This window comes from Pseudophryne corroboree, chromosome 7 (genome assembly GCF_028390025.1).
Source record: "Pseudophryne corroboree isolate aPseCor3 chromosome 7, aPseCor3.hap2, whole genome shotgun sequence".
NCBI lineage: Eukaryota > Metazoa > Chordata > Amphibia > Anura > Myobatrachidae > Pseudophryne > Pseudophryne corroboree.
In genome coordinates this window covers 266,886,349-266,911,847 of record NC_086450.1, presented here as the reverse complement: position 1 = coordinate 266,911,847, position 25,499 = coordinate 266,886,349, and the positions used below count along the sequence as shown (strand labels likewise).

The window sequence follows — 25,499 nt, the reverse complement described above, 5'->3', positions numbered from 1 at the left end:
GGTGGGAGATTCGGAGGAAACTGGTCATGAACCGGGGGGAGGGGCAACCAGGGGAGTGTCTGACTCCCCACTGCTGACATCAACCCTAGGGATTGCGGCCTCATGCTACCCCTGGAACCTATGATCCCTAAGGCCTAGCGCTGGTGCACTCTCAGTGGCAGCCGTGTCAGTGACTGTTTGGTAGTCCCACCCCAAGCAGTGCGGCTGTGTCCGTGTTCCCCCTCTAAGCGGTACTGATGCCTTACCTTCTCCCGGTGCTCCGGCCACAACCTGGTAACATCTGCTGGACCTGCTAGTTTTATCTGACACAGGCGCCCGCCAAAACAGCACTGTACGTGTAGATAAGCGTTGTCGTGACCCGGCGGGAGTTGACAGAGCAACTCTTTCTAAGGTACGTATAAGATGCTGTTTAAAAAGATCACTCTGAAAAAACAGTAAGACTACAAAAATAAAATAAAAAAGCTTATGGCTGCTAAAAACCAGCTGCCCGTAGACCAGTGTTTTTTAACCACTGTGCCGTGGCACACTAGTGTGCCCTGAGCAGTCTCCAGGTGTGCCGCCATAGAAGCACAGCCAGACCCATCAGTGTTTTGCCTCTACTGAGGCCCTGGAACGATCAATACTGGTGGGTTTAGTGGTTGCAGAGCCAGTTCTAATTTTGGGCCCGGGCAGTTTTGGGCTCCTCTGGTTTTCTCAGATGTGGCTCAGGTGTTACCTATGGAGAAGCTGCAACATGACATCCTAGGACACGCAATGAAACCATGCATCACCATTATATTTGAATGTGCCTTGGCAATATTTAAATCTTGTTCAGTGTGCGCGAGTTGTAAAAGGTTGAAAATCTTTGCCTTAGACCATGGTCCGGCTCTTGCCACACCAAACAAAAAACCTATTTGCCTGAGCCAGGAGGCGGGGATAGATGGACGGGCCCACTGCATAATGGGAGGCCAGAAAGCTTTGACCGATTGGTGCAAGATCCGCTGTCGCTCAGCCATATCCCAATGTATCCTGTGGATACCCTGTGGACCCTGCAGGAGAAATACTCTCTGTACATGGATAGGTAATTGGTTGGATAACAGGGTACAACGAGTAGTGGTCAATGGGATGTTCTCCAGCTGGGCACCAGTAGTCAGCGGGATACCACAGGGGTCCATATTTGGCCCGCTACTGTTCAATATATTTTTTAATGATCTAAGAATAGGCCTGGGAAGTACAGTGTCAATCTTTGCAGAAGAAACTAAACGGTGTAAAGTAATCAATTCAGAAATCGATGTGGAGTCTCTACAGAATGACTTATTTAAACTTGAAACCTAGGCTTCTAAATGGAGAATGAGGTTCAATATTGAAAAAAGCAAAGTTATGCATTTTAGGATAAAAATAATAATTTGCATCCTATACACTTAATGGGGAAAATATAGGGGTGACAGTAGTGGAAAAAGATTTGGGGGTGCTCATAGATAATAGGCTTAATAACAGTACACTATGTCAAAATGTAGCAAAGGCGGCAAATAAAGTCCTTGCGTGCATAAAAAGGGGTATTGAGACAAGGGATGAGGATGTAATCCTGCCGCTGTACAAATCATTGTAACATCTGCACCTGGAATATTGTGTTCAGTTTTGGGCACCATATTATAAAAAAAGATATCGGGGAACTCGAAAGAGTTCAAAGGCGAGCTACTAAACTGATTAAAGGGCTAGAGACACTGGAGTACGAGGAAAGGCTACTAGGTTAAATATGTATACACTAGAAAAGAGGCAACTAAGAGGAGACATTATTAATATCTTAAAATATGTAAAGTGTCATTACAAAGAGTTAGCAGGGGATTTGTTTATTAATAGAACTCTGTATAGTACATGTGGGCACTCACTAAGGTTAGAGGAGAGAAAATTCCGTACAAAACATAGGAAAGGGTTCTTCACCGTAAGGGCAATAAAGATTTGGAACTCCCTGCCGGAGAAGGTAATAATGGCAGACTCTGTAAATGCATTTAAAAATAAGATTTTACTTACCGATAAATCTATTTCTCGGAGTCCGTAGTGGATGCTGGGGTTCCTGAAAGGACCATGGGGAATAGCGGCTCCGCAGGAGACAGGGCACAAAAAGTAAAGCTTTTCCAGATCAGGTGGTGTGCACTGGCTCCTCCCCCTATGACCCTCCTCCAGACTCCAGTTAGGTACTGTGCCCGGACGAGCGTACACAATAAGGGAGGATTTTGAATCCCGGGTAAGACTCATACCAGCCACACCAATCACACCGTACAACCTGTGATCTAAACCCAGTTAACAGTATGATAACAGCGGAGCCTCTGAAAGATGGCTTCCTTCAACAATAACCCGAATTAGTTAACAATAACTATGTACAATTTATGCAGATAATCCGCACTTGGGATGGGCGCCCAGCATCCACTACGGACTCCGAGAAATAGATTTATCGGTAAGTAAAATCTTATTTTCTCTATCGTCCTAGTGGATGCTGGGGTTCCTGAAAGGACCATGGGGATTATACCAAAGCTCCCAAACGGGCGGGAGAGTGCGGATGACTCTGCAGCACCGAATGAGAGAACTCCAGGTCCTCCTTAGCCAGAGTATCAAATTTGTAAAATTTTACAAACGTGTTCTCCCCTGACCACGTAGCTGCTCGGCAAAGTTGTAATGCCGAGACCCCTCGGGCAGCCGCCCAAGATGAGCCCACCTTCCTTGTGGAGTGGGCCTTTACAGATTTAGGCTGTGGCAGGCCTGCCACAGAATGTGCAAGTTGGATTGTGCTACAGATCCAACGAGCAATCGTCTGCTTAGACGCAGGAGCACCCATCTTGTTGGGTGCATACAATATAAACAACGAGTCAGATTTTCTGACTCCAGCTGTCCTTGCAATATATATTTTTAATGCTCTGACAACGTCCAGTAACTTGGAGTCCTCCAAGTCACTTGTAGCCGCAGGCACTACAATAGGCTGGTTCAGATGAAATGCTGACACCACCTTAGGGAGAAAATGCGGACGAGTCCGCAGTTCTGCCCTGTCCGAATGGAAAATCAGATATGGGCTTTTGTAAGATAAAGCTGCCAATTCTGATACTCTCCTGGCAGAAGCCAGGGCTAGAAGCATGGTCACTTTCCAAGTGAGATATTTCAAATCCACCTTTTTTAGTGGTTCAAACCAATGAGATTTTAGAAAGTCCAAAACCACATTGAGATCCCACGGTGCCACTGGAGGCACCACAGGAGGCTGTATATGCAGCACTCCCTTAACAAAGGTCTGGACTTCAGGGACTGAAGCCAATTCTTTTTGAAAGAAAATCGACAGGGCCGAAATTTGAACCTTAATAGATCCCAATTTGAGACCCATAGACAATCCTGATTGCAGGAAATGTAGGAATCGACCCAGTTGAAATTCCTCCGTCGGAGCACTCCGATCTTCGCACCACGCAACATATTTTCGCCAAATTCGGTGATAATGTTGCACGGTTACTTCCTTCCTTGCTTTAATCAAAGTAGGAATGACTTCTTCCGGCATGCCTTTTTCCTTTAGGATCCGGCGTTCAACCGCCATGCCGTCAAACGCAGCCGCGGTAAGTCTTGAAACAGACAGGGACCCTGCTGAAGCAAGTCCCTCCTTAGAGGTAGAGGCCACGGATCCTCCGTGATCATCTCTTGAAGTTCCGGGTACCAAGTCCTTCTTGGCCAATCCGGAACCACTAGTATCGTTCTTACGCCTCTTTGCCGTATAATTCTCAATACTTTTGGTATGAGAGGCAGAGGAGGAAACACATACACCGACTGGTACACCCAAGGCGTTACCAGCGCGTCCACAGCTATTGCCTGCGGATCTCTTGACCTGGCGCAATACCTGTCCAGTTTTTTGTTGAGGCGAGACGCCATCATGTCCACCATTGGTCTTTCCCAACGGGTTACCAGCATGTGGAAGACTTCTGGATGAAGTCCCCACTCTCCCGGGTGAAGATCGTGTCTGCTGAGGAAGTCTGCTTCCCAGTTGTCCACTCCCGGGATGAACACTGCTGACAGTGCTATCACATGATTCTCTGCCCAGCGAAGAATCCTTGCAGCTTCTGCCATTGCACTCCTGCTTCTTGTGCCGCCCTGTCTGTTCACATGGGCGACTGCCGTGATGTTGTCCGACTGGATCAACACCGGTTTTCCCTGAAGCAGAGGTTCTGCCTGGCTTAGAGCATTGTATATTGCTCTTAGTTCCAGAATGTTTATGTGAAGAGACGTTTCCAGACTCGTCCATACTCCCTGGAAGTTTCTTCCTTGTGTGACTGCTCCCCAGCCTCTCAGGCTGGCGTCCGTGGTCACCAGGATCCAATCCTGTATGCCGAATCTGCGGCCCTCCAATAGATGAGGACTCTGCAACCACCACAGAAGAGACACCCTTGTCCTTGGAGACAGGGTTATCCGTAGGTGCATCTGAAGATGCGACCCTGACCATTTGTCCAACAGATCCCTTTGGAAAATTCTTGCGTGGAATCTGCCGAATGGAATTGCTTCGTAAGAAGCCACCATTTTTCCCAGGACTCTTGTGCATTGATGTACAGACACCTTTCCTGGTTTTAGGAGGTTCCTGACAAGCTCGGATAACTCCTTGGCTTTTTCCTCCGGGAGAAAAACCTTTTTCTGAACCGTGTCCAGAATCATCCCTAGGAACAGCAGCCGAGTTGTCGGCATTAACTGGGATTTTGGAATATTCAGAATCCACCCGTGCTGTTTTAGCACTTCTTGAGACAGTGCTAATCCCATCTCTAGCTGTTCTCTGGACCTTGCCCTTATTAGGAGATCGTCCAAGTATGGGATAATTAATATGCCTTTTCTTCGAAGAAGAATCATCATCTCGGCCATTACCTTTGTAAAGATCCGAGGTGCCGTGGACAATCCGAATGGCAGCGTCTGAAACTGATAGTGACAGTTTTGTACAACGAACCTGAGGTACCCCTGGTGTGAGGGGTAAATTGGAACGTGGAGATACGCATCCTTGATGTCCAAGGATACCATAAAGTCCCCCTCTTCCAGGTTCGCTATCACTGCTCTGAGTGACTCCATCTTGAACTTGAACTTCTTTATGTACAGGTTCAAGGACTTCAGATTTAGAATAGGCCTTACCGAGCCATCCGGCTTCGGTACCACAAAAAGAGTGGAATAATACCCCTTCCCTTGTTGTAGAAGAGGTACCTTGACTATCACCTGCTGAGAGTACAGCTTGTGAATGGCTTCCAAAACCGTCTCCCTTTCGGAGGGGGACGTTGGTAAAGCAGACTTCAGGAAACGGCGAGGTGGATCTGTCTCTAATTCCAACCTGTACCCTTGAGATATTATCTGCAGGATCCAGGGATCTACCTGCGAGTGAGCCCACTGCGCGCTGTAATTTTTGATACGACCGCCCACCGTCCCCGAGTCCGCTTGAGAAGCCCCAGCGTCATGCTGAGGCTTTTGTAGAAGCCGGGGAGGGCTTCTGTTCCTGGGAAGGAGCTGCGTGTTGCTGTCTCTTCCCTCGACCTCTGCCTCGTGGCAGATATGAATAGCCCTTTGCTCTCTTATTTTTAAAGGAACGAAAGGGCTGCGGTTGAAAAGTCGGTGCCTTTTTATGTTGGGGAGTGACTTGAGGTAGAAAGGTGGATTTCCCGGCTGTAGCCGTGGCCACCAAATCTGATAGACCGACTCCAAATAACTCCTCCCCTTTATACGGCAAAACTTCCATATGCCGTTTTGAATCCGCATCGCCTGTCCACTGTCGCGTCCATAAAGCTCTTCTGGCCGAAATGGACATAGCACTTACCCGTGATGCCAGTGTGCAGATATCCCTCTGTGCATCACGCATATAAAGAAATGCATCCTTTATTTGTTCTAACGACAGTAAAATATTGTCCCTGTCCAGGGTATCAATATTTTCAATCAGGGACTCTGACCAAACTACCCCAGCACTGCACATCCAGGCAGTCGCTACAGCTGGTCGTAGTATAACACCTGCATGTGTGTATATACTTTTTTGGATATTTTCCATCCTCCTATCTGATGGATCTTTAAGTGCGGCCGTCTCAGGAGAGGGTAACGCCACTTGTTTAGATAAGCGTGTTAGCGCCTTGTCCACCCTAGGAGGTGTTTCCCAGCGCTCCCTAACCTCTGGCGGGAAAGGGTATAATGCCAATAATTTCTTTGAAATTATCAGCTTTTTATCAGGGGCAACCCACGCTTCATTACACACGTCATTTAATTCTTCTGATTCAGGAAAAACTATAGGTAGTTTTTTCACACCCCACATAATACCCTGTTTAGTAAGTGTGGTACGTTTGTAAGTGTGGTACTTACATATGTAAGTGTGGTACGTTTCTCGTTTAAGAAATAAAATCATCACATATACTCTGTAGAACTGGTCTCACAAACGTATTACACCATTGGGGTACTACCCCTGTCTGTTATTTTTTGTCTCACGAGGGGCGACTAAAAGGAAAGAGGAGTATTGGACCTCACCGTAGCCCAGAAGGAAAAATAAACGTTATGGTAAGAACTTACCGTTGATAATGTGATTTCTCTTATGTCCACAGGTATCCACAGGATAACATTGGGATATTGTCGAGCGACAGCGAAAATGGCACCAACACGGTCACGAGCTTTCTGGCCTCCCAGGATGCATTGGGGCCTCCACTATATAGTCCCGCCCACTGACTCAGTCAGATCAGTTCTTTCCACAGCGATCTTAGGCAGGAACATTAGGTAGAGACCTGTACAGGCGATAAGAACACACATGCACACCCTTCCATACAAGAAGGAAGAGGTTTTTAGTGTTTGTCTAGATCCTCAAATCAGATGCGTCAGGGTGGGATCCCTGTGGATACCTGTGGACATAAGAGAAATCACGTTATCAACGGTAAGTTCTTACCATAACGTTTATTTCTCTGGCTGGGTCCACAGGATTATCCACAGGATAACATTGGGATTCCCAAAGCCATTTTAGTGGTGGGGACCCTCCTGATTGCACAGGAGGACCTTTCGCCCGAAGTCTGCGTCATGAGAGGCAAAAGTATCCAAGGCATAATGTCTGATGAATGTGTTTATGGAAGACCATGTGGCTGCCCTACATATCTGTTCTGCTGATGCACCCTGTTGTGCTGCCCAAGAAGGACCTACCTTACGTGTAGAGTGTGCAGAGACATTAGCCGGAATAGGGAGATCTGCATGAGAATAAGCTTCAGATATTACCATTCGGAGCCATCTCGCCAGCGTCTGTTTACTAGCAGGCCAACCTCTCCTATGGAATCCGTAGAGGATGAAGAGGGAATCTGTTTTCCTGATGGCACTAGTACGATCTATGTAGATTTTTAAAGCCCGGACCACGTCCAGTGACGCTTCTCCCGCACATAGTCCCGATACCTGAAAAGCAGGGACTACAATTTCTTCATTCAGGTGAAACTTTGACACCACCTTTGGAAGATAACTAGATCTCGTTCTGAGAACGGCTCTGTCCGGAAAAAAACTTAGGAAAGGAGACTTACATGATAATGCTCCTAAATCTGACACTCTTCTGGCTGACGCCATTGCCAGTAAAAAAAGAACTTTAACCGTTAACCACTTAAGATCCGCTCTCTCAAGTGGTTCAAACAAAGGACCCTGGAGAAATTTAAGAACTAAATTCAAATCCCAGGGAGCTGCAGGAGGAACAAATGGAGGTTGAATATGTACTACTCCTTGGAAAAATGTACGTACGTCCTGTAGGTCAGCAATCGTCTGCTGAAACCATACAGTCAACGCTGAGACTTGCACCCCTCAAGGAAGCAACCTTCAACCCTTTATCCAAGGAAATCCAAAATTCTAGCTACTTTAAAAGATCTCGGATTGTAATTTTTTCCAGAACACCAATGAATTTAGGCTTGCCATATTCTATGATATACACGGGCCGAAAAGGCTTTCTTGCTCTAAGCATGGTTTGGATTACTTGCTTTGAAAATCCTTTAGCCTCTAAGATAGAGGTTTCAACAGCCACGCCGTCAAAGACAGGCGATCCAGATGACTGTGACAACAAGGACCCTGCATTAACAGATCTGGACGTTGAGGGAGCAGTATCGGTGCTTCCACGGACATTCTCAACAGATCTGTGTACCAATGCCTTCTTGGCCAAGCTGGAGCTATTAGAATGATTGCTCCTTTTGCCTGTTTTATCTTTCTCACTACTCTGGGTAACAGAGATATTGGAGGGAACAGATATGCCAGGCGAAACCTCCATTCTACTGACAGTGCGTCTACCAGGATCGCTCCTGGGTCCCTTGTTCTTGATCCGTACCTCGGAACTTTGTTGTTTAGACGAAACGCCATAAGGTCTATCTCCGGTAGGCCCCATCTGTTCACCAGTGTCTGAAACACTTCTGGGTGTAGTGCCCATTTGGTTTCCTGAATGGTGTGCCGACTGAGAAAATCCGCTTCCCAATTTAGTACACCCGGGACAAATACTGCTCACAATGCCAGGAGATGGAGTTCCGCCCATTTTAGAATGGGAGTTACTTCCTCCATCAGACTCTTGCTGTGAGTTCCTCCTTGATGATTGAGGTATGCTACTGCCGTCGCATTGTCTGAGCGGATCTGGACTGGTCTTCCTTGTAGATTGTCCTTTGCCTGAACTAGGGCCAAGTAAATGGCTCTTATTTCTAACAGATTTATCGGCAGGCGACTTTCCCTTGCGGTCCATTTTCCCTGGAACCATAGGCTTCCGAGTACCGCCCCCCAGCCTTGCAGGCTGGCATCTGTCGTCAGGACTTGCTACTCTTTTATCCAAAAGAGTCTCCCCTTGTTTAAATGGTCTGTCTGTAGCCACCATGCTAGAGACCTTTTTACATTTACTGGAATCTTTATCATCTGTTTTTTTATCGTTTGATGATTTCCGTTCAATTTGGTCAAAATGAGATGCTGCAACGGTCTGGAGTGGAATTGCGCATATTCCACCATGTCGAACGTTGATACCATCAGACCCAACAGTCGCATTGCTGCATGGACTGACATTGTCTGGGCTTGCAACGCTTCCTGAGCCATGACCTGCACCTTGACTATTTTCTTCTCTGGTAAGAGAACTCTCTGTAGGTCTGAATCCAATATGGCTCCCAAATGAACCATCCGCTGTGACGGATTCAGGGACGACTTCTCCCAATTTATGAGCCACCCGTGTCTCTGTAAACAAACTATCGTCTGTTGGAGATGGCTCAACAGTAAATCTTGCGACTGTGCTAAGATTAATAGGTCGTCTAGGTATGGGAATATTCTTATCCATTGTTTGCGCGGACAAGCTGCCATAACCACCATGATCTTGGTAAACACCCTGGGTGCTGTAGCTAGCCCGAAGGGCAGAGCTTGGAACTGGAAGTGTTCCTTGAGGATGGCAAACCTGAGGTAACACTATATGTGATAGTGCTATAGGCACATGTAGGTAAGCATCCCGTACATCCAGAGATACCATATAGTCTCCCGGTTCCATAGCCAACATTATGGAGCGTAACGTCTCCATGTGGAACTTCGGGATCCATATGTAATTGTTCAACATCTTCAGATTTAGAATTGGTCGATATGACCCATTTGGTTTCTGGATTAGAAACAGATTGGAGTAATATCCCTGTCCTTTTTGTGATGGAGGTACTGGGACAATCACACCTGACTGCAGTAATTTTTGGACTGCTTCTTGCAGGGCATTGGCCTTCGACTCTATACGAGACGGGCTGGTGCAAAAAAATCTTTGAGGAGGCTGCCTCCTGAATGGGAACCCATACCCCTGAGATACTACCTTCTGCACCCAGGCATCTGTTGTTGACTGTTGCCATGTATGTGCAAATTGCAGGAGTCGGCCCCCAACCCTGGAATCCTCCAGGTGGAGGCCCATCTCTTCAGGCTGAGGGTTTCTGTTCAGGTTTGGAAGCTGGCTTTTTGCTAGCCCACTGCTTCCTACCCCTGGATTTAAACTGGGGCTGTTTAGGCTCCTCTTTACCTTTCGCTTTGCTTTGCCAGCGAAATGAGCGAAATTTTAAATCCTTGGACTTAGGGTTATAGGTAGCCGGAAATCTGACATTCTTCGATTCAGCCTCTGACTCTAGGATATCCGATAAAGGTTTTCCAAATAATATATTACCCACGAAAGGCAATGCTTCCAATTCCTTCTTGGACTCCGCATCTGCCTTCCAGGTCCGTAGCCAGACTGCTCTGCGAGCGACTACTGCCAGGGCTGAAGCTTTAGAAGCAACAGTGCCTACATCAATGGCTGCTTCTTCTAAATACTGGGCAGATTGTCTTAAACGGCAAAGACGATCCTCTTGCTCCCTAGTAGGAGAGGGGATGTCATTTTCTAGTTCCTCTATCCATTCGCCCATTGCCTTTGCTACCCAGGCCGAAGCCATAGCAGGTCTTACCACTGCACCCACAAGAGAAATTTTTTTTTCCAATAGGCTCTCTATCCTCCTGTCTGTGACATCATTCAAAGAGGTAGATGACAGTGGCAAAGCAGATTTATGCACGAGTCGCAGAACATGTGCATCTACTTTTGGAGGAACTTCTCTCTTCGAACAATCCCCAGCAGGAAATGGATAATAAGAATCCCGGCTCCTAGGAATCTTATACTTTTTACCGGGCGCTGCCCAAGACTCATCCATCATTTCCGTCAACTCCTCTGATGCTGGAAATTCAGCTTTCACTGACTTTGTTCGTTTGAATTCAGGTGCTTTTGCTTTTAACGCTGTCTTGGCTGGTTCTTCCAGAGAAAGCACAGCCTTTACTGCATTAATGAGTTCAGCTACATCATCTGAACTAAAGCTCTGCGACTGATCATCATACGGAGTTGAATCTATTGTTTCCACATCATCATCCGATGTACCCTCTTGTGTAGTCTGCCATACAGACGTATCTGTCTTAGTCTTACCTGCCCCTTGGTTGCTTGTAGAGGCTACTGGAACCAAACCATAGGAAGGGAGCTGCATGTATGGGATCATAGTGTAACCTAACCCTTGAGGTGGTGCTACTGGAGCTAACCTGTCCGCTATTGAAGACAGAGTCTTTGCGAACATATTCCATGGTGGCTCTACTGGAGGTTGAACTAACTCCTGTTTTTTACTTCGCTGAAAAGCGAAACAGTTTGCACACAAACCCTCATAAGTGACCAATTGATTCATATCAATTACCCCTGACTTACAAGATAAGCATGTTAGGGCTATGGGAGTGCTTGACAAATTCTGCTCATCACTTTTGCCGCTCACAGATATTTTTTCTGATATTGACTACACAATTTTGTGACTGAAAAACACCCTATAATCAGTATATAGAGGTGAAATCAATCTGACCACAGTGCACCTGATTTGAGGGTCAGAACAGGACTGACATTACACAGAAAAGTCAGCACGCATACTAGCAGTCAGTCACATGTTAAAGAATTAGACATTGTCATATGAGAATACAACCTCCATAATAACTTATACATAAGTAGGAAAATTGTACTTCTGTTTAACTGGTTCTTTTTTCAACATAACATGCAGAAAACACAGTAATATACAGGTCTCATATGCAATAGGTACTAAAAATTAACAATGCACACTAAGAAGTAGAAGGAATTTTTAGTACTGTATACCCTGCCTGCAGAGAGCGGGATACAGGGAGACTTACCACACTTCCATATCCAAGCAAAGACGCTCGTAAGACGCTGAGTGGATTCAGACGCTACTGGTATACACTGCCGCTCTTGGTAACTGATAACGGACACGGACGCTCACCAACGGACACGGACGCTGAGCGACTCCACGTGCATGCAGACGCTAAAGGCCTGCGACTCGGTCTGGGCGGGTTTATATCCAGTGTACACAACCGCAGCGTCTAAGCTGCGACCGAGTACCCTCGTGGTAGCGTCTGAGCCGGAAGTGAGGTCATTCAGTTCATGAAACGAGAGACACGCGGGAACTGGCCATGAACTCGGAGGAGGGACGGCCAGGAGAGCGTCTGAAACCCCCTGTTGACTTAAACTCCCAGGATCGCGGCCTCACCTAGTCCTGGCGCCTATGATCCCCAGAGCGTAGCGCTGTCACACTCGAGATGTTCGGCGCATCAACACACTGTTTGCAGTCTCCACCAAATCAGTGTAGCCGTGTCCTGACCCCTCTAGTAAGAGGAAGTCCATAGACTCACCGTCTCCCCGTGCTCCGGCCACAGCCTGGTAACGTCTGCTGGACCTGCTAGAACATCCGACACAGACGCCGGTCGAGACAGCACTGTACCGCGAAGGTAAGCGTTGTTGCGACCCGGTGGGGAGTTGTTGGAGCGACTCTTTCTAATATGCGTTTAAGACGCTGTTAAGAGAAGTCGCTCAAACCAAAACAGTAAGTCTATAAAAATAAAGTAATGAAAACTTGAGGCTGCTTTCACAGCAGCCCTGTGACCATGCGGCTTCCTGCCGAACCAAGCAAAAAACTGATCTGACTGAGTCAGTGGGCGGGACTATATAGTGGAGGCCCCAATGCATCCTGGGAGGCCAGAAAGCTCGTGACCGTGTTGGTGCCATTTTCGCTGTCGCTCGACAATATCCCAATGTTATCCTGTGGAGAATCCTGTGGACCTAGCCAGAGAAAGATACCTTTATGGACACTTCACGCACATTTTACATGCGAGTACGGTGCGTACCTGTTGAAAGCTTTCCTGACATCCCCTCATGACATACATCTATCAATTACTTGCATCTGCGACATCCTACTATTCCTATCTTGAACAATCTAGACTGTCCGTTCTCCTCCCATTTGGGCTTTGTGGTTCTGTTGAAAGACCGACACCATTTCTATTTTGAGGACTTACGGATAGCGCAGTAGAAGGCGGACTCTTGTTTTTGTTGTGTTATTGTTTTGGTGGAGAGAAAGTGACCTCTCCCTGTTCGCCCTCACTGCAGCCATCTGCGGGCGCAGTTAATCTTCACCGTGTTTTCTTGTATTCACTTCTTACATCTACCTCAGTGGAGCTGGTTGGATGGTACTTTATCTCTCATCAAGGCTTAGTACATAGACCTGAGTGATGGGTACAAATTTCTACAAAATATCAAGGCCTTTCCTAACCACTTTTAGCAATGCATCAGTCTGACTCATCATAAACCAAAACCAAAACAACCGGAAGATCACAAAACATTTACATTCATAGACCCATCAACAGATTATCTTAATATTTCCGTGCATAAATTGATCAAAGCATGTCTGGGATTCATGATGTTCTCTTTCCAGAATGTACGTAAATGGTTATTTTCCATTGCTTATAACAATAAAAGAGTTGTAGAAAATTGTTGTTCATATTCAACATATAAATGCATTTAATTTTAAACTACAAATTGTTTGTTATGTGAAATACCAAATAGATAATACAGCACTTTTTTTGACAAATTATTTAATGTTTAGCAAAGCATTCCTCATGCATTAAGTGTGTCCAGTGTTACCTGTCCCTTTGAAAGTCCTTCAAATCCATCATTTACTATATAAACCTTATGGCCCTGAGAAATTCCAATTCGCACAGCAGATCGAACAGCAGCGTTCATTCCAGCAGCTGGTGCGCCAACATTCAGAACTGCCAGATTGAAGTTACTCTGCAATTAAGGGTAAAAAAAACAAACACCACAGCAATTATTCATAATAAAAGTGCAAGCATTCCCAAGGTCCCAAAACTGATGTCATCTGAAAGGAAATCAGCTAGGAAATCCAAATACTCCAATAAATAGATACTATTAATTATTTAAAATTAGGGGTGCACGACACATGGCCCTACCTGCCATTATGAGTTTTCTGGGCCACCGGACCAAAATGTTGTATGCTTACAGTTTGGGCCACCACTCTTGACCAGCAACCAATTTGACCAACCATGTCCTCAGTAAAGCCAGCGGCAACAGCTCACTAAGAAAAAATTTAGCTGCCAGTCACAAGAGCAGACTGTACTGGTAATCCCCTCTGCTGTCACAGATTACTGGGTTAGGGTCATTCTTCACTATAAGCTCCAAGTACTCATAGTGATACAGTAGATGTCTCCTGAGCCTCCATGATTCTCTCCTGATGCCCAATCCGCTGCGGTGCAGTGAAATGCATAGAAGATACAGAACGTCCATGGGTCTGGTGACTGCTCTTGCATCCAGTGGTCTGTTTTGCGGTCCTCCATGTGCCAGCCCATTGCCAAATATACTGACTCGCTTACAAACAAACACACTGAGCTGTAGCACGGAAAGCCTGGAGTACACCTCTACATAAGTGCACAGGTATACCACTCCCCTAAGCATGTTAATGCCTTGATTCTGGCTGCACTGCTGGCCTCAGCAGGCCACTTAAGGATTGATCCTTCACAGGAGCTATATCTACACGCCGTTGTGGTGAGAAAGTTATATTTATTTGTGAGGATGAACCAATTTAAAACCTATACTGTGTTCATTTGAACTGTAAAGAGAATGACTGCTATGTACTGAGAGTCTCCACAGTCGGAACCTTAAATGGACTACCTAATTTCCAGCATTAGATTCCCCTCAGATACTCATATGATTCTGCTAGTGGTGAAAGTGTTATTTCTAAGGATAGTGGAGTTTACATTACCTACTTTTCTTCAACTACACTATATAATATATATCCCTCATACTGCAGTAGCGGTTTAAGAGAACTTTATGGTATCAATTGTAATAATAAGGAGATTTATGGTAGACTTACCATAGTTAAATTTCTTTCTGCGAGGCACACTGGGTTCCACAGGGAATACATTGGGGTGTAGAGATGTATTTTGATCCAGAGGAACCAACAGGCTAAAGCTTTAGACTGTCCCAGGATGCATTGTGGGGCCTCCTCTATATAACCCCGCCTCCAGGCACCATGAGCTCAGTTTTAGTTAACCAGTTCAACGCAGAAGCAGGTAAAAGAGAAGGCAGATTTTAGTCACACAGAACCACGCTCTCGCGAGAGAAGAAGGGACTAGTGGCGAATGCCATACAAACCCAAAGAAGCTAAGTGCTTCATGGTGGGCGCCCTGTGGAACCAAGTGTACTTCGCAGAAAGATATTTAACTATGTTAAGTCTTCCATAAATCTCCTTTTCTGTAGCGGGGTACACTGTGTTCCAAAGGGAATATATCAAGGATGTCCTAAAGCAGTTCCTCAAGAGAGGGGACGTACATTAGCGGGTATGAGAACCTGGTGTCCAAAGGAAGCATCCTGGGAGGTGGAAGTATCAAAGGCATAGAACATAATGAACATGTTCACTGAAGACCACGTAGCCGCCTTGCACAACTGTTCAGCGGACGCGCCACGGCGGGCCGTCCAAGAAATTCCAACAGATTGAGTAAAATGGGCCTTAATAGCAGCAGGAGCTGAGAGCCCAGCCTGCGCATAAGCTTGTGCAATCACCATTCTAATCCATTTGGCCAAGGTTTGCTTATTCGCAGACAAGCCACGTTTGTGGAAACCAAAAAGTACAAAAAGGGTATCTGACCTCCTGATAGAGGCAGTCCTCTCCAAATAAACACAGAGAGCCCTTACTACATCCAAAAACCACTCTTTGGAGGGCAAGTCAGAAGATATGAAGGCCGGTACCACAATCTCTTGGTTAAGGTGAAAAGATGACACCATCTTAGGCAAATAACCAGGACGCGTTCAGAGAACTGCGCGGTCACGATGAAATATCAAAAAGGGTGGATGACAGGACAAAGCGCCTAAGTCCGATACCCTTCTGGCAGAAGAAATAGCCAATAAGAAAAGGCTGTGAGCCACTTAAGGTCCACTGACTCAGGAGGTTCAAATGGAGACTCTTGCAGGGCATTCAGGACAACAGACAGATCCCATGAAGCCACAGGAGGGACATAGGGAAACTGAATCCGTAGTACACCCTGAGTGAATGTATGAACGTCAAGAATAGACGCAAGTTTTCTCTGAAACCACAACGACAAGGCAGATATGTAAACCTTGAGGGAGGCCAGAAGAAGTCCTAAATCCAGGCCTTGTTGCAAAAAAGCCAAAAGGCTGGTAGTACTAAACTTTTAAGCATCGTAATTCTTAGCAGCACACCAGGTGAATTAAGAATTCCAGACCCGATAATAAATTGGTGCAGAAGCCGGTTTGCGGGCCTTTAGCACAGTGTGAATAACCGTCTTGGAGAATCCTTTAGCCCTCAGGAGTGAAGCTTCAAGAGCCACGCCGTCAAAGCCAGTCTGTCAAGGTCCGGGTAGACACAAGGGCCCTGAACGATGAGGTCTGGGCGTTGAGGAAGTAGAAGAGGACACTCTATCGAGAAAACCTGTTGGTCTGAGAACCAATGCCGTGTGGGCCACGCTGGAGCGACTAGAAGTAGTATTCCTCCTTCTTAATTGAACTTCCGTAGTACCCAGAAACTCCACTATCCTTAGAAATAACACTTTCACCAATGGCAGAATCATATGGAGTATCCGAGGGGAATATAATGCTGGAAAGTAGGTAGTACATTTAAGGTTCCAACTGTGGAGACTCTCAGTACATAGCAGTCATTCTCTTTACAGTCCAAATGAACACAGTATAGGTTTGAAATTGGTTAACCGCAGAAGTGACACTGGAGGAAACATGTAGGGCAGCCATAAAGTTCCATGGAATTGCCAGTGCATCCACGAACGCTGCTTGAGGATCCCTTGTTATTGATTCGAAGACCGGAACTTTGCGATTGTGTCGCAACGGCATCAGGTCTACATCTGGTAGGCCCCACTTGTCCACTAGGAGTTGAAAGACTCCCCGATGAAGACTCCACTCTCCGGCGTGTACAGCCTGATCACTGAGGAAATCCACTTACCAGTTGAGGACTCCCGGAATGAGTACTGCTGATATTGCTAGCAGATAGCGTTCCACCCAACGAAGGATTTTTGACACTTTCACCATTGCCAAGCGGCTTCTAGTCGCGCCTTGATGGTTTATGTATGCCACCGTGGTGGCGTTGTCTGACCGTACTTGAACAGGCCTGTTCTAATCAGAGGCAGGGCAAGAGTCAAAGCATTGAACACTGCCAGCAATTCCAGAATGTTTATCGGAAGGAGAGATTCTTCCTTGGTCCACCGACCCTGGAGAGAGTGTTGTTCTAGCACCGCACCCCACCCCAAACCCGCAGACTGGCGTTTGTAGTCAGTAGGACCCAGTTGGGGATCCAGAAAAGACGGCCCCTGCTCAACTGTTGTTCCTGTAGCCACCAGCTCAGTGACAGACGAACCTCCGGAGTCAAGGAGACCATTTGAGACCTGATCCGATGACTCAGGCCATCCCACTTGGAAAGGATTAACCTCTGCAGAGGGCGGGAATGAAATTGAGAGTGCTCTACCATGTCGAAAGCCGACACCATGAGGCCTAGTACTTGCATCGCCAAGTGTATTGACAGTCTTGGGCGAGAGAGGAAGTATCTGATCCTGTTCTGAAGTTTCAGGACTTTCTCTGGAGACAGGAACAGTCTTTGGCTGTGTGCGTCCAGCAGTGCCCCCAGGTGCACCATGCTCCGAGCAGGGACCAGTGAGGACTTCTTCTAGTTGACAAGCCACCGTGGGCTTGTAGGAAGTTTATCGTCAGTTGTAGATGACAGAGGAGGACATCATGGGAGATTGCCAGGATCAGCAAGTCATCCAGATACGGCAGGATCCTAATTCCCTGACGACGCAGATGAGCCATCATCAAGGCCATAACCTTGGTGATGATCGGAGGGGCCATGGCCAGTCCAAACGGAAGAGCCTGGAACTGGTAATGAAGGTTGCCAATAGCAAACCGCAGATATTGAGGTGCAATATGGCCATAGGTATATGCAGATATGCATCTTGTATCCAGGGATACCATATAATCTCCGGGTTCCATTGCCAGTACAATCGAGGGCAGCATTTTCATACGGAACTTGAACACCCTCACAAATTTGTTCAGTGTTCTGAGGTTGAGTATAGACCGGGAAGACCTATTGGGTTTTGGGACTAGAAACAGGGTCGAGTAGTATTCTCCGCCTCTCTGGGACAGGGGTACCGGCACTACCACTCCTGTCTCCAGGAGAGAACGCACAACCAGGTGTAGAGCTTGCGCCTTCAACGGATCCAAAGGGATAACCATCGTTCGGAACTGGCGAGGGGGACGTCTCTTGAAAGAAACTGCGTACCCGTGAGAGACGACTTCTGGCACCCATGCGTCTGAAGTGAACCATACATGGGTGAATTGCAAAAGTCGGCCTCCCACCCTGGGATCCCCAGGGGGAGGCCCGCCCTGTCATGCAGCAGGCTTGTCTTGTTTGGAAGCAAGGCTGACGGGCAGCCCAGGATTGTTTTGCTTTCTGCTTAGTGGTTTTGGGAGTATGAACTTGTCTCGGGTATGCATGACCTTTTGCTTTCCCCTGAGATCGCAAGTAATGAAAAGGTGTTACTCTTTGCCTTCTGTGTTGAAGGATTAGTATTTGGGAGAAACGCAGTCTTAGCAGCCGCTAAGTCAGTTACACTATTATTCAGATCCTCCCCAAATAGGATGTCTCCCTTAAAAGGGAGTACCTACAAGGTATTTTTGGAGTCCAGGTCCACCTTCCATGACATCAACCACAGAATTTGGAGAGCCTGGATGGACGTAGCAGACACCTTGGCCGCCAACACGCCTGCCTCAGAGGACGCCTCCTGAATGTAGTGGGAGGCAGTGGCAATATGAGACAGATATTGTCTGGCAGTGTCAGAGATATCCTGAGGCAGCTCTTCCTCTATAGCCTGAACCCATGCTTCAATTCTTTTTGCGGCCCAGGAGGCAGCAATAGTGGGTCTATGTAGAGCACCTGTAAGGAAGTAAATAGACTTCAGGCATCCTTCGACACGTTTATCTATCGGTTCCTTCAGTGAGGTGACTGTTGTGAAAGGAAGAGTAGATGACACCACAAGACGGGTGACATGGGAATCCACCGGCAGTGGAATTTTTCCACTTGTTACACAACTCAGCAGAGAGGCAAACGAGCTAGCATCTTTTTAGACAGGGAGAATTTCTTTCCTGCAGAAAACCAGGGATCCTGACGCACGTCTACCAAATGGTCAGAATGTGGTAAAACTACATTAGTTACCTTCTGACGTTTAAATTTATTCGGCTTCTTAGACGCAGTAGTGGGATCTACATCATCATCGATTTGTAGAATCAGTTTAATAGCCTCCACTAGGTCAGGGACATCAACTTGCGTTGTAGTTTCCTCATCAGAAGCGACTGTATCTGTGTCTGACGGATCAGTATACTCCCCATCCTCATCAGAAGTATCATCTGAGATATAAGTGGATTGTAAGGAGGAGGTGGCGGCCTGCTTAGATGACCCCTTGACCGCAGAGGGATGTGGGGAAGGTTTTTGTCTAACCATAGATTGGTTCAATTGTTGTATCTGGGTAAACAGAGTATTCGCCCAGGGCGGATTTACCATTGGGACAATATGTGGCTGCAATGGCACAGGAGGTCCCATAGGGGGCGTAAGGGGTGTCACAAGCGTATTAAGCATATTTGAGAACGCCGTCCAAGGTGGCTCCAGACTGGTTACAGGAGTAGCGGGCTGGTTGGGAGATGTATGGCACATATTACACAGACCATTCTTCAAAACTTCCCCCTCAGGCAAATCCTTGGTGCATGCGCTGCATGATGCTGGAGCATCCACTGATTTCCCACCCTTTGCGGTAGACATTATAATGAATGTAACCTTAGAGTGTAACAGTACGACATAGCCAGACAAATATAATACCTGCAAGTAACTACCCTATTTATGTGTCAGAATAAATGCTGTATGAGGTGACTGAAATACACACTAAAATACACTAAACTGTAAATACTGCGCAGCACTATATAAGAGACCCAGACGCACCTAGTCCCCTAGGGTACAGAATACAGTGATATCTATAGCTTGTGATACACTGAAATTCACACAGCAGATACAGGCACACATAGTCACAGTGACAATGCAGATAATTATTTGAGTCAACAATAAAACTGCACTGGACTAGTGTATGTGTGTATATATATATTTATATATAAAAAAATATAAAACAATGCGCGGTCTGAGACCGGTTGTATATATCAGAATACTCGTACAATATATTCTGGTAGAGGTACACTTGTTCTTAACTAACGCTGTCTTAAAATGACATGTAGAATACTTAAGTGTCTGTAGAATCACAGCGCTGATAAATCAGGCGGATTTACAGAGGAGACCTTGCCCTGCAGTCCCAAACAACAGTCGCAGCTACTGTGAGAAGATGGTGCCCAAAGTCTCAGTCAGGGAGTGAGGGAGAGTGTAAGGCAGCTCCAGGGTGGGAACACCAGCCGTAGATGGCGCCCGGAGCTGGGGGAGGGGCTACAGGTCAAGCGCCTTATCTCCTATGCTCCTCACCACCGGGTACTATGGAGCCTTAATAACAATGGATAATGTATTAGTCGACCTGTGCTCCCCAGTCCTGGTGGATATAGTGGGATCCCTCCACGGCCACAGTGTCCACGTCAGCAACGCGGTCCGTCTCCTTAGACCGCGTCCGGAACGCGATTTAATGGCGGGTCTCGCGTGGGGGACCTTCTCACCTCCTCCCTTAGAAGCAGCCACGCGATTCAGGAGAGAGTCTGTGGTAGTGTGCATAGGAATCAGAGCGCCTCTGCCGTAAGTACCCGGGAACAGAGCCAGCAGGAGTATGCAACGACGCTGGAGAGGTGATGGAGCGCAGCACAGTATGTCACACTGACATATGAAGTGCTGCAGCCCTTGAAGTCTTCTAAATAGCTTTTTAGGGCTGCCTGGTGCAGCCCCGCCTGTTAAGTGACCTGCATATGCAGGCACCAACTCTAAAACTGAGATCACAGTGCCTGGAGGCAGGGTTATATAGAAGAGGCTCCACAATGTATCCTGGAACAGTCTAAAGCTTTAGCCTGTTGGTGCCTCTGGATCAAGATCCATCTCTACACCCCGATGTATTCCCTGTAGAACACAGTGTACCCCGTTGCAGAAATAATGGATACTATGTCATTTAATACACTTCCAGACAGCTTTATTGTAACAGTATTTTAATTGTATCTATATGTGACAGTGAGTACCATGGGGATGTACCAAAGCTACCAGAACGGGAGGGAGAGCGCGGAGGCTCCTGCAGTACTGATGGACCAAACATTAGGTCCTCAGAGGCCAAAGTATCGAACTTGTAGAACTTAGCAAACATGTTCGACCCAGACCAAGTAGCCGCTCAGCAGAGTTGTAAAGCCGAGACAACCTAGGCAGCGGCCCAGGAAGAACCCACCTTACGAGTAGAGTGGGCCTTAACAGATTTTGCACACGGCAAGCCTGCTGTAGAATACGCATGCTGGATAGTGAACCTGATCCAGCGAGAGATCGTCTGCTTGGAAGCAGGACACCCAATTTTCTTGGGATCAGACAGGACAAACAGAGAATCTGATTTTCTGTGACGAGCAGTCCTCCTCACATAGATCTTTAGAGCCCTTACAACAGGGCTGGCCAAAACGGTCCTCGAGATCTACCAACAGTTCATGTTTTCCAGGCCTCCTGGAGAGCTGTAGAATTGTGAGTTAGGAATGAATGCAGCACATCTTAATTAGTAATGACTACACCTGTGCACCAGCTAGGTGGTCTGGAAAATGTGAACTGTTGGTAGATCTCGAGGACTGGTTTGGCCAGCACTGCCTTACAACATCCAAGGACTTTGATGAAATTAAGGAGTCAGTCGCAACTGGCACCACAACAGATTGGTTGATATGAAATGCCGACACAACCTTCCGAAGAAACTGCTAACGCGTCTGGAGCTCAGCTCTGTCTTCATGGAAGATCAAGTAGGGGCTTTTACATGACAAAGCCACCAACTCCGACACACGTCTAGCAGAAGCTAAGGCCAACAAAGTGACAGCCTTCCACATGAGAAACTTGACCTCAACCTCCTGTAGAGGCTCAAACCAGTCCAAATGAAGGAACTGCAACACCACGTTAAGATCCCATGGCGCCGTAGGCGGTACAAAGAGAGGTTGGATGTGCAGAACTCCCTTCAAAAAGGTCTGAACCTCAGGGAAGGAATAACCTTTTTCGGAGTGCCCTTCCAAGCTAGTATCTAGTGATCAACCTCCATGCTGTCAAACGTAGCTGTGACAAGTTTTGATAGGCGAACGGCCCCTGCTGCAGCAGGTCCTCTCGAAGAGGAAGAGGCCTTGGCTCTTCCTGCAGTAGATCCAGAAGATCCGAGTACCAAGTTCTTCTTGGCCAGTCTGGAACAATGAGGATCACTTGAACTCTTGATCTCCTTATGAGCTTTAGAACTCTTGGAATGAGTGAAAGTGGTGGAAACACGTACACCGACTGGAATACCCGGGGAGTCACTAGAGCGTCCACCGCCACGGCTTGCGGGTCCCTCAACCTGGCACAATATCGCCGAAGCTTCTTGTTGAGATGAGAGGCCATCATATCTATTTGGGGTACACCCCAAAGATCTGTTATCCCCTTGAACACCTTCGGATGGAGACACAACTCCCCTGGATGGAGATTGTGTTTGCTGAGGAAGTCAGCTTCCCAGTTGTCTACACCCGGAATGAAGATTGACGACAGCGCCAACACGTGTTCTTCTGCCCCAAGGATGATTCTTGTTACCTCTGACACTGCAGCTCTGCTCTTCATTCCGTTGTCCAACTGCACTTGATGTGCCCGATTACTTAGAAGATACGGCTGCTTGGAGAAGACCGTTGTAGACGGCCCTTAGTTCCAGAATGTTTATCGGCAGGCCGGCTTCCAGACTTGACCACCTTCCTTGGAAGGTTTCCCTTTGGGTGACTGCTCCCCAGCCCTCGAGACTTGCATCTGTGCTCAGAAGGATCCAGTCCTGAATCCCAAACCTGCAGACCTCCAGAATATGAGGTAATCGTAGCCACAAGAGGAGTGAAATCCTGGCCTTTGGCGACAGACGTATTCTCTGGTGCATGTGTAGATGGGATCCCAATCACCTGTCCAGGAGATCCAGTTGGGAGGACAGAGTATGAAACCTCCCATGCTGCAGAGCCTCGTAAGAGGCCACCATCTTCCCCAGAAGGCGAATGCACTGATGAACCGACACCCAAGCTGGCTTCAGGACATCCCGGACCATTGTTTGTATCACCAACACTTTTTCCTCTGGGAAAAACACCCTCTGCACTTCCGTGTCGAGAATCATACCCAGAAAAAGAAACCCCCTGGTTGGTTCCAAAGTTGATTTTGGAAGATTCAGGATCCAACCGTGTTCTCTGAGTAGATAGATCGTGAGAACAATGGACTGCAATAGCTTCTCCTTGGACGAATGCCTGTATTAGCAGATTGTCCAGATATGGAATTATGTTCACCCCCTGTCTGCGGCGGAGAAACATCATCTCAGCCATCACCTTGGTGAATACCAACGGTGCTGTGGAGAGGTCGAATGGCAGGGCCTGGAATTGAAAATGACAGTCCAACAGTACGAATCGGAGATAAGCTTGATGCGGCAGCTAACTCGGAATGTGGAGGTATGCATCCTTGATATCCAGGGATACTAGGAATTCCCCCCTCTTCCAGACCTGTTATCACCACCCTTAGAGACTCCATTCTGAGCTTGAACTCCATCAGGAAGGGGTTTAGCGATTTTAAATTCACAATGGGTCTGACCGAACTATCCGGTTTCGGTACCACGAAAAGGTTAGAATAGGTAACCTTTGTTTTGCATCTGGGGAGGAACTGGTACAATAACCTGTGCTTCCACCAACTTCTGGATGGCTTCCTGTAGGATAGCCCTGTCAGCTAGCAAAGCTGGCAAGCCTGAATTGAAGAATCGGTGATGAGGGAGATCTTGTAATTTCAGCCTGTATCCCTGGGACACAATATCTTGCACCCAGGGATCCAGGCCGGATGACACCCAGACGTGACTAAAATGCCTGAGTCTCGCCCCCACCGGCTCCACTTCCATGCCGCGCAGTCCAGCTGAGGATTTTGGCGTACCCGAAGCAGGTTTCTGTTCCTGAGAACCTGCGGCAACAGGTTTCTTGGATCTTGTCCGACCTCCCCTAAAGAAGGCGTTGGACTGTTTTGGACTTTCTTGGCTTGGCAGTCCGAAAGAATGGTGACGCAGCTGAAGAAAAGGGTTTCTTCGTGGCAGGAGCAGCTGAGGGAAGAAAGGAGACTTACCCGCTGTAGCTGTGTAAATCCACGTATCCAACGCTTCCCCAAAGAGAGCCTGACCTGTGTAGGGTAGGGGTCTCCACACCTCTCCTGGATTCAGTGTTGGCAGACCATTGTCGCAGCCAGAGTCTTCTACGAGCTGAGACAGACATGGAGGATATTCCAGCAGCCATCGAACTAAGGTCTTTCATGGATTCCACCATAAATCCCGCAGAATCCTGTATGTTACGTAAGAACAATTCAACGTCACTTTTATCCATTGTAACCAATTTCTCAAGTAACGTGCCAGACCACTTTACTATAGCTTTAGAAATCCATGCACTGGCAATTGTAGGTCGTAGTATCGCCCCCGAAGCCGTGTATATGGATTTGAGCATAGTGTCAATCTTGCGATCAGCCGGATCTGTCAATGCAGCAGAAGGTTAGTGAGGCTTTCTTACTGAAGTCCGCTCTGAGGAGAAGCTCCGTCTCCTGAAGATGGCGCGTCTTCCTGCACAAATTCTTTATAATGGCCTGAGGATTCCATCGCTGGCCGGGGACGGTTAGCGTCTGTGTACTGCGGATTCTGTCGCTAGCCTGGGGATTCAGTCTCTGGTTAGTGTCTGTGACCAGTGTAGGGTATTAAGACGATGGCTTAGGATGCCACTCATAGCGCCAACACTGTGTGCCGCTGAGCCTTCCCGGAGCGCAGCCGCTCAGCGTTACGCTCCTACCCTTGTGCTGCCATATCTCGCCATCTTCTGGCTCTGTAAAGGGGTGGCGGCATACTGACGGGGTGAGCGATCCCTGTGGCTGGGAACCAATGGCTCCTGGTGGACCTGTCTATACCCCATGGTACTAATGCGGACCCCAGTATCCTCTAGGACGTAAGAGAAATAAGGGAATATCTGTGATAAATGTAACTACAAGGGGGGATGAATTTATGTGCAAGATATGGGCAGAATTTGGGGGATTACTGTACAATAAATCATCAGGTATGATTCCCCCCTGGCCTTGAGGACAGTGCAATTAATATGTTGCTTGGATAGGTTTTTCTCCATAACAGTACATCAAAGTATTATGACATTACAAACCAGTCTGTCAGCATCGTATGGTCATGTTCCCTTAAACTACCTTATTGTATCAACGATCAGTAATTTTCATCTACAGCTCATGTGTCAGCCTATGGATTGTTATTTATGTATGCATAACCGTACTCTGGATTACATTTACAATTTTAATGTGTGGCATCTCATCTATATTAATCTTGCAATTTATAAATTATATTACCTTTATTTCAGATGGCTTCTTGTGTGACAGAATCTTGTAAATGTTCCAGTTGTTTTCAAAACTCCTATATAAATGAAGTAGAAGTTTCAACATTGTATTATTATTGTTAAATCT

The 25,499-nt window shown here is 47.0% G+C and overlaps 1 protein-coding gene across 1 annotated transcript in view; it reads right to left on the bottom strand.

The window, feature by feature from the left end:
- The window catches only part of PFKL (phosphofructokinase, liver type), an 800,878-nt gene that overhangs the window by 255,021 nt on the left and 520,358 nt on the right, over positions 1 to 25,499 (bottom strand). Inside the window, exons 12-13 of the mRNA XM_063934129.1 lie at positions 25,386 to 25,449; positions 13,436 to 13,582 (exon numbers count right to left, since the gene is read on the bottom strand). Coding sequence (XP_063790199.1) covers positions 13,436 to 13,582; positions 25,386 to 25,449 — 211 coding nt within the window. The remainder of the gene's footprint in view (positions 1 to 13,435; positions 13,583 to 25,385; positions 25,450 to 25,499) is intronic.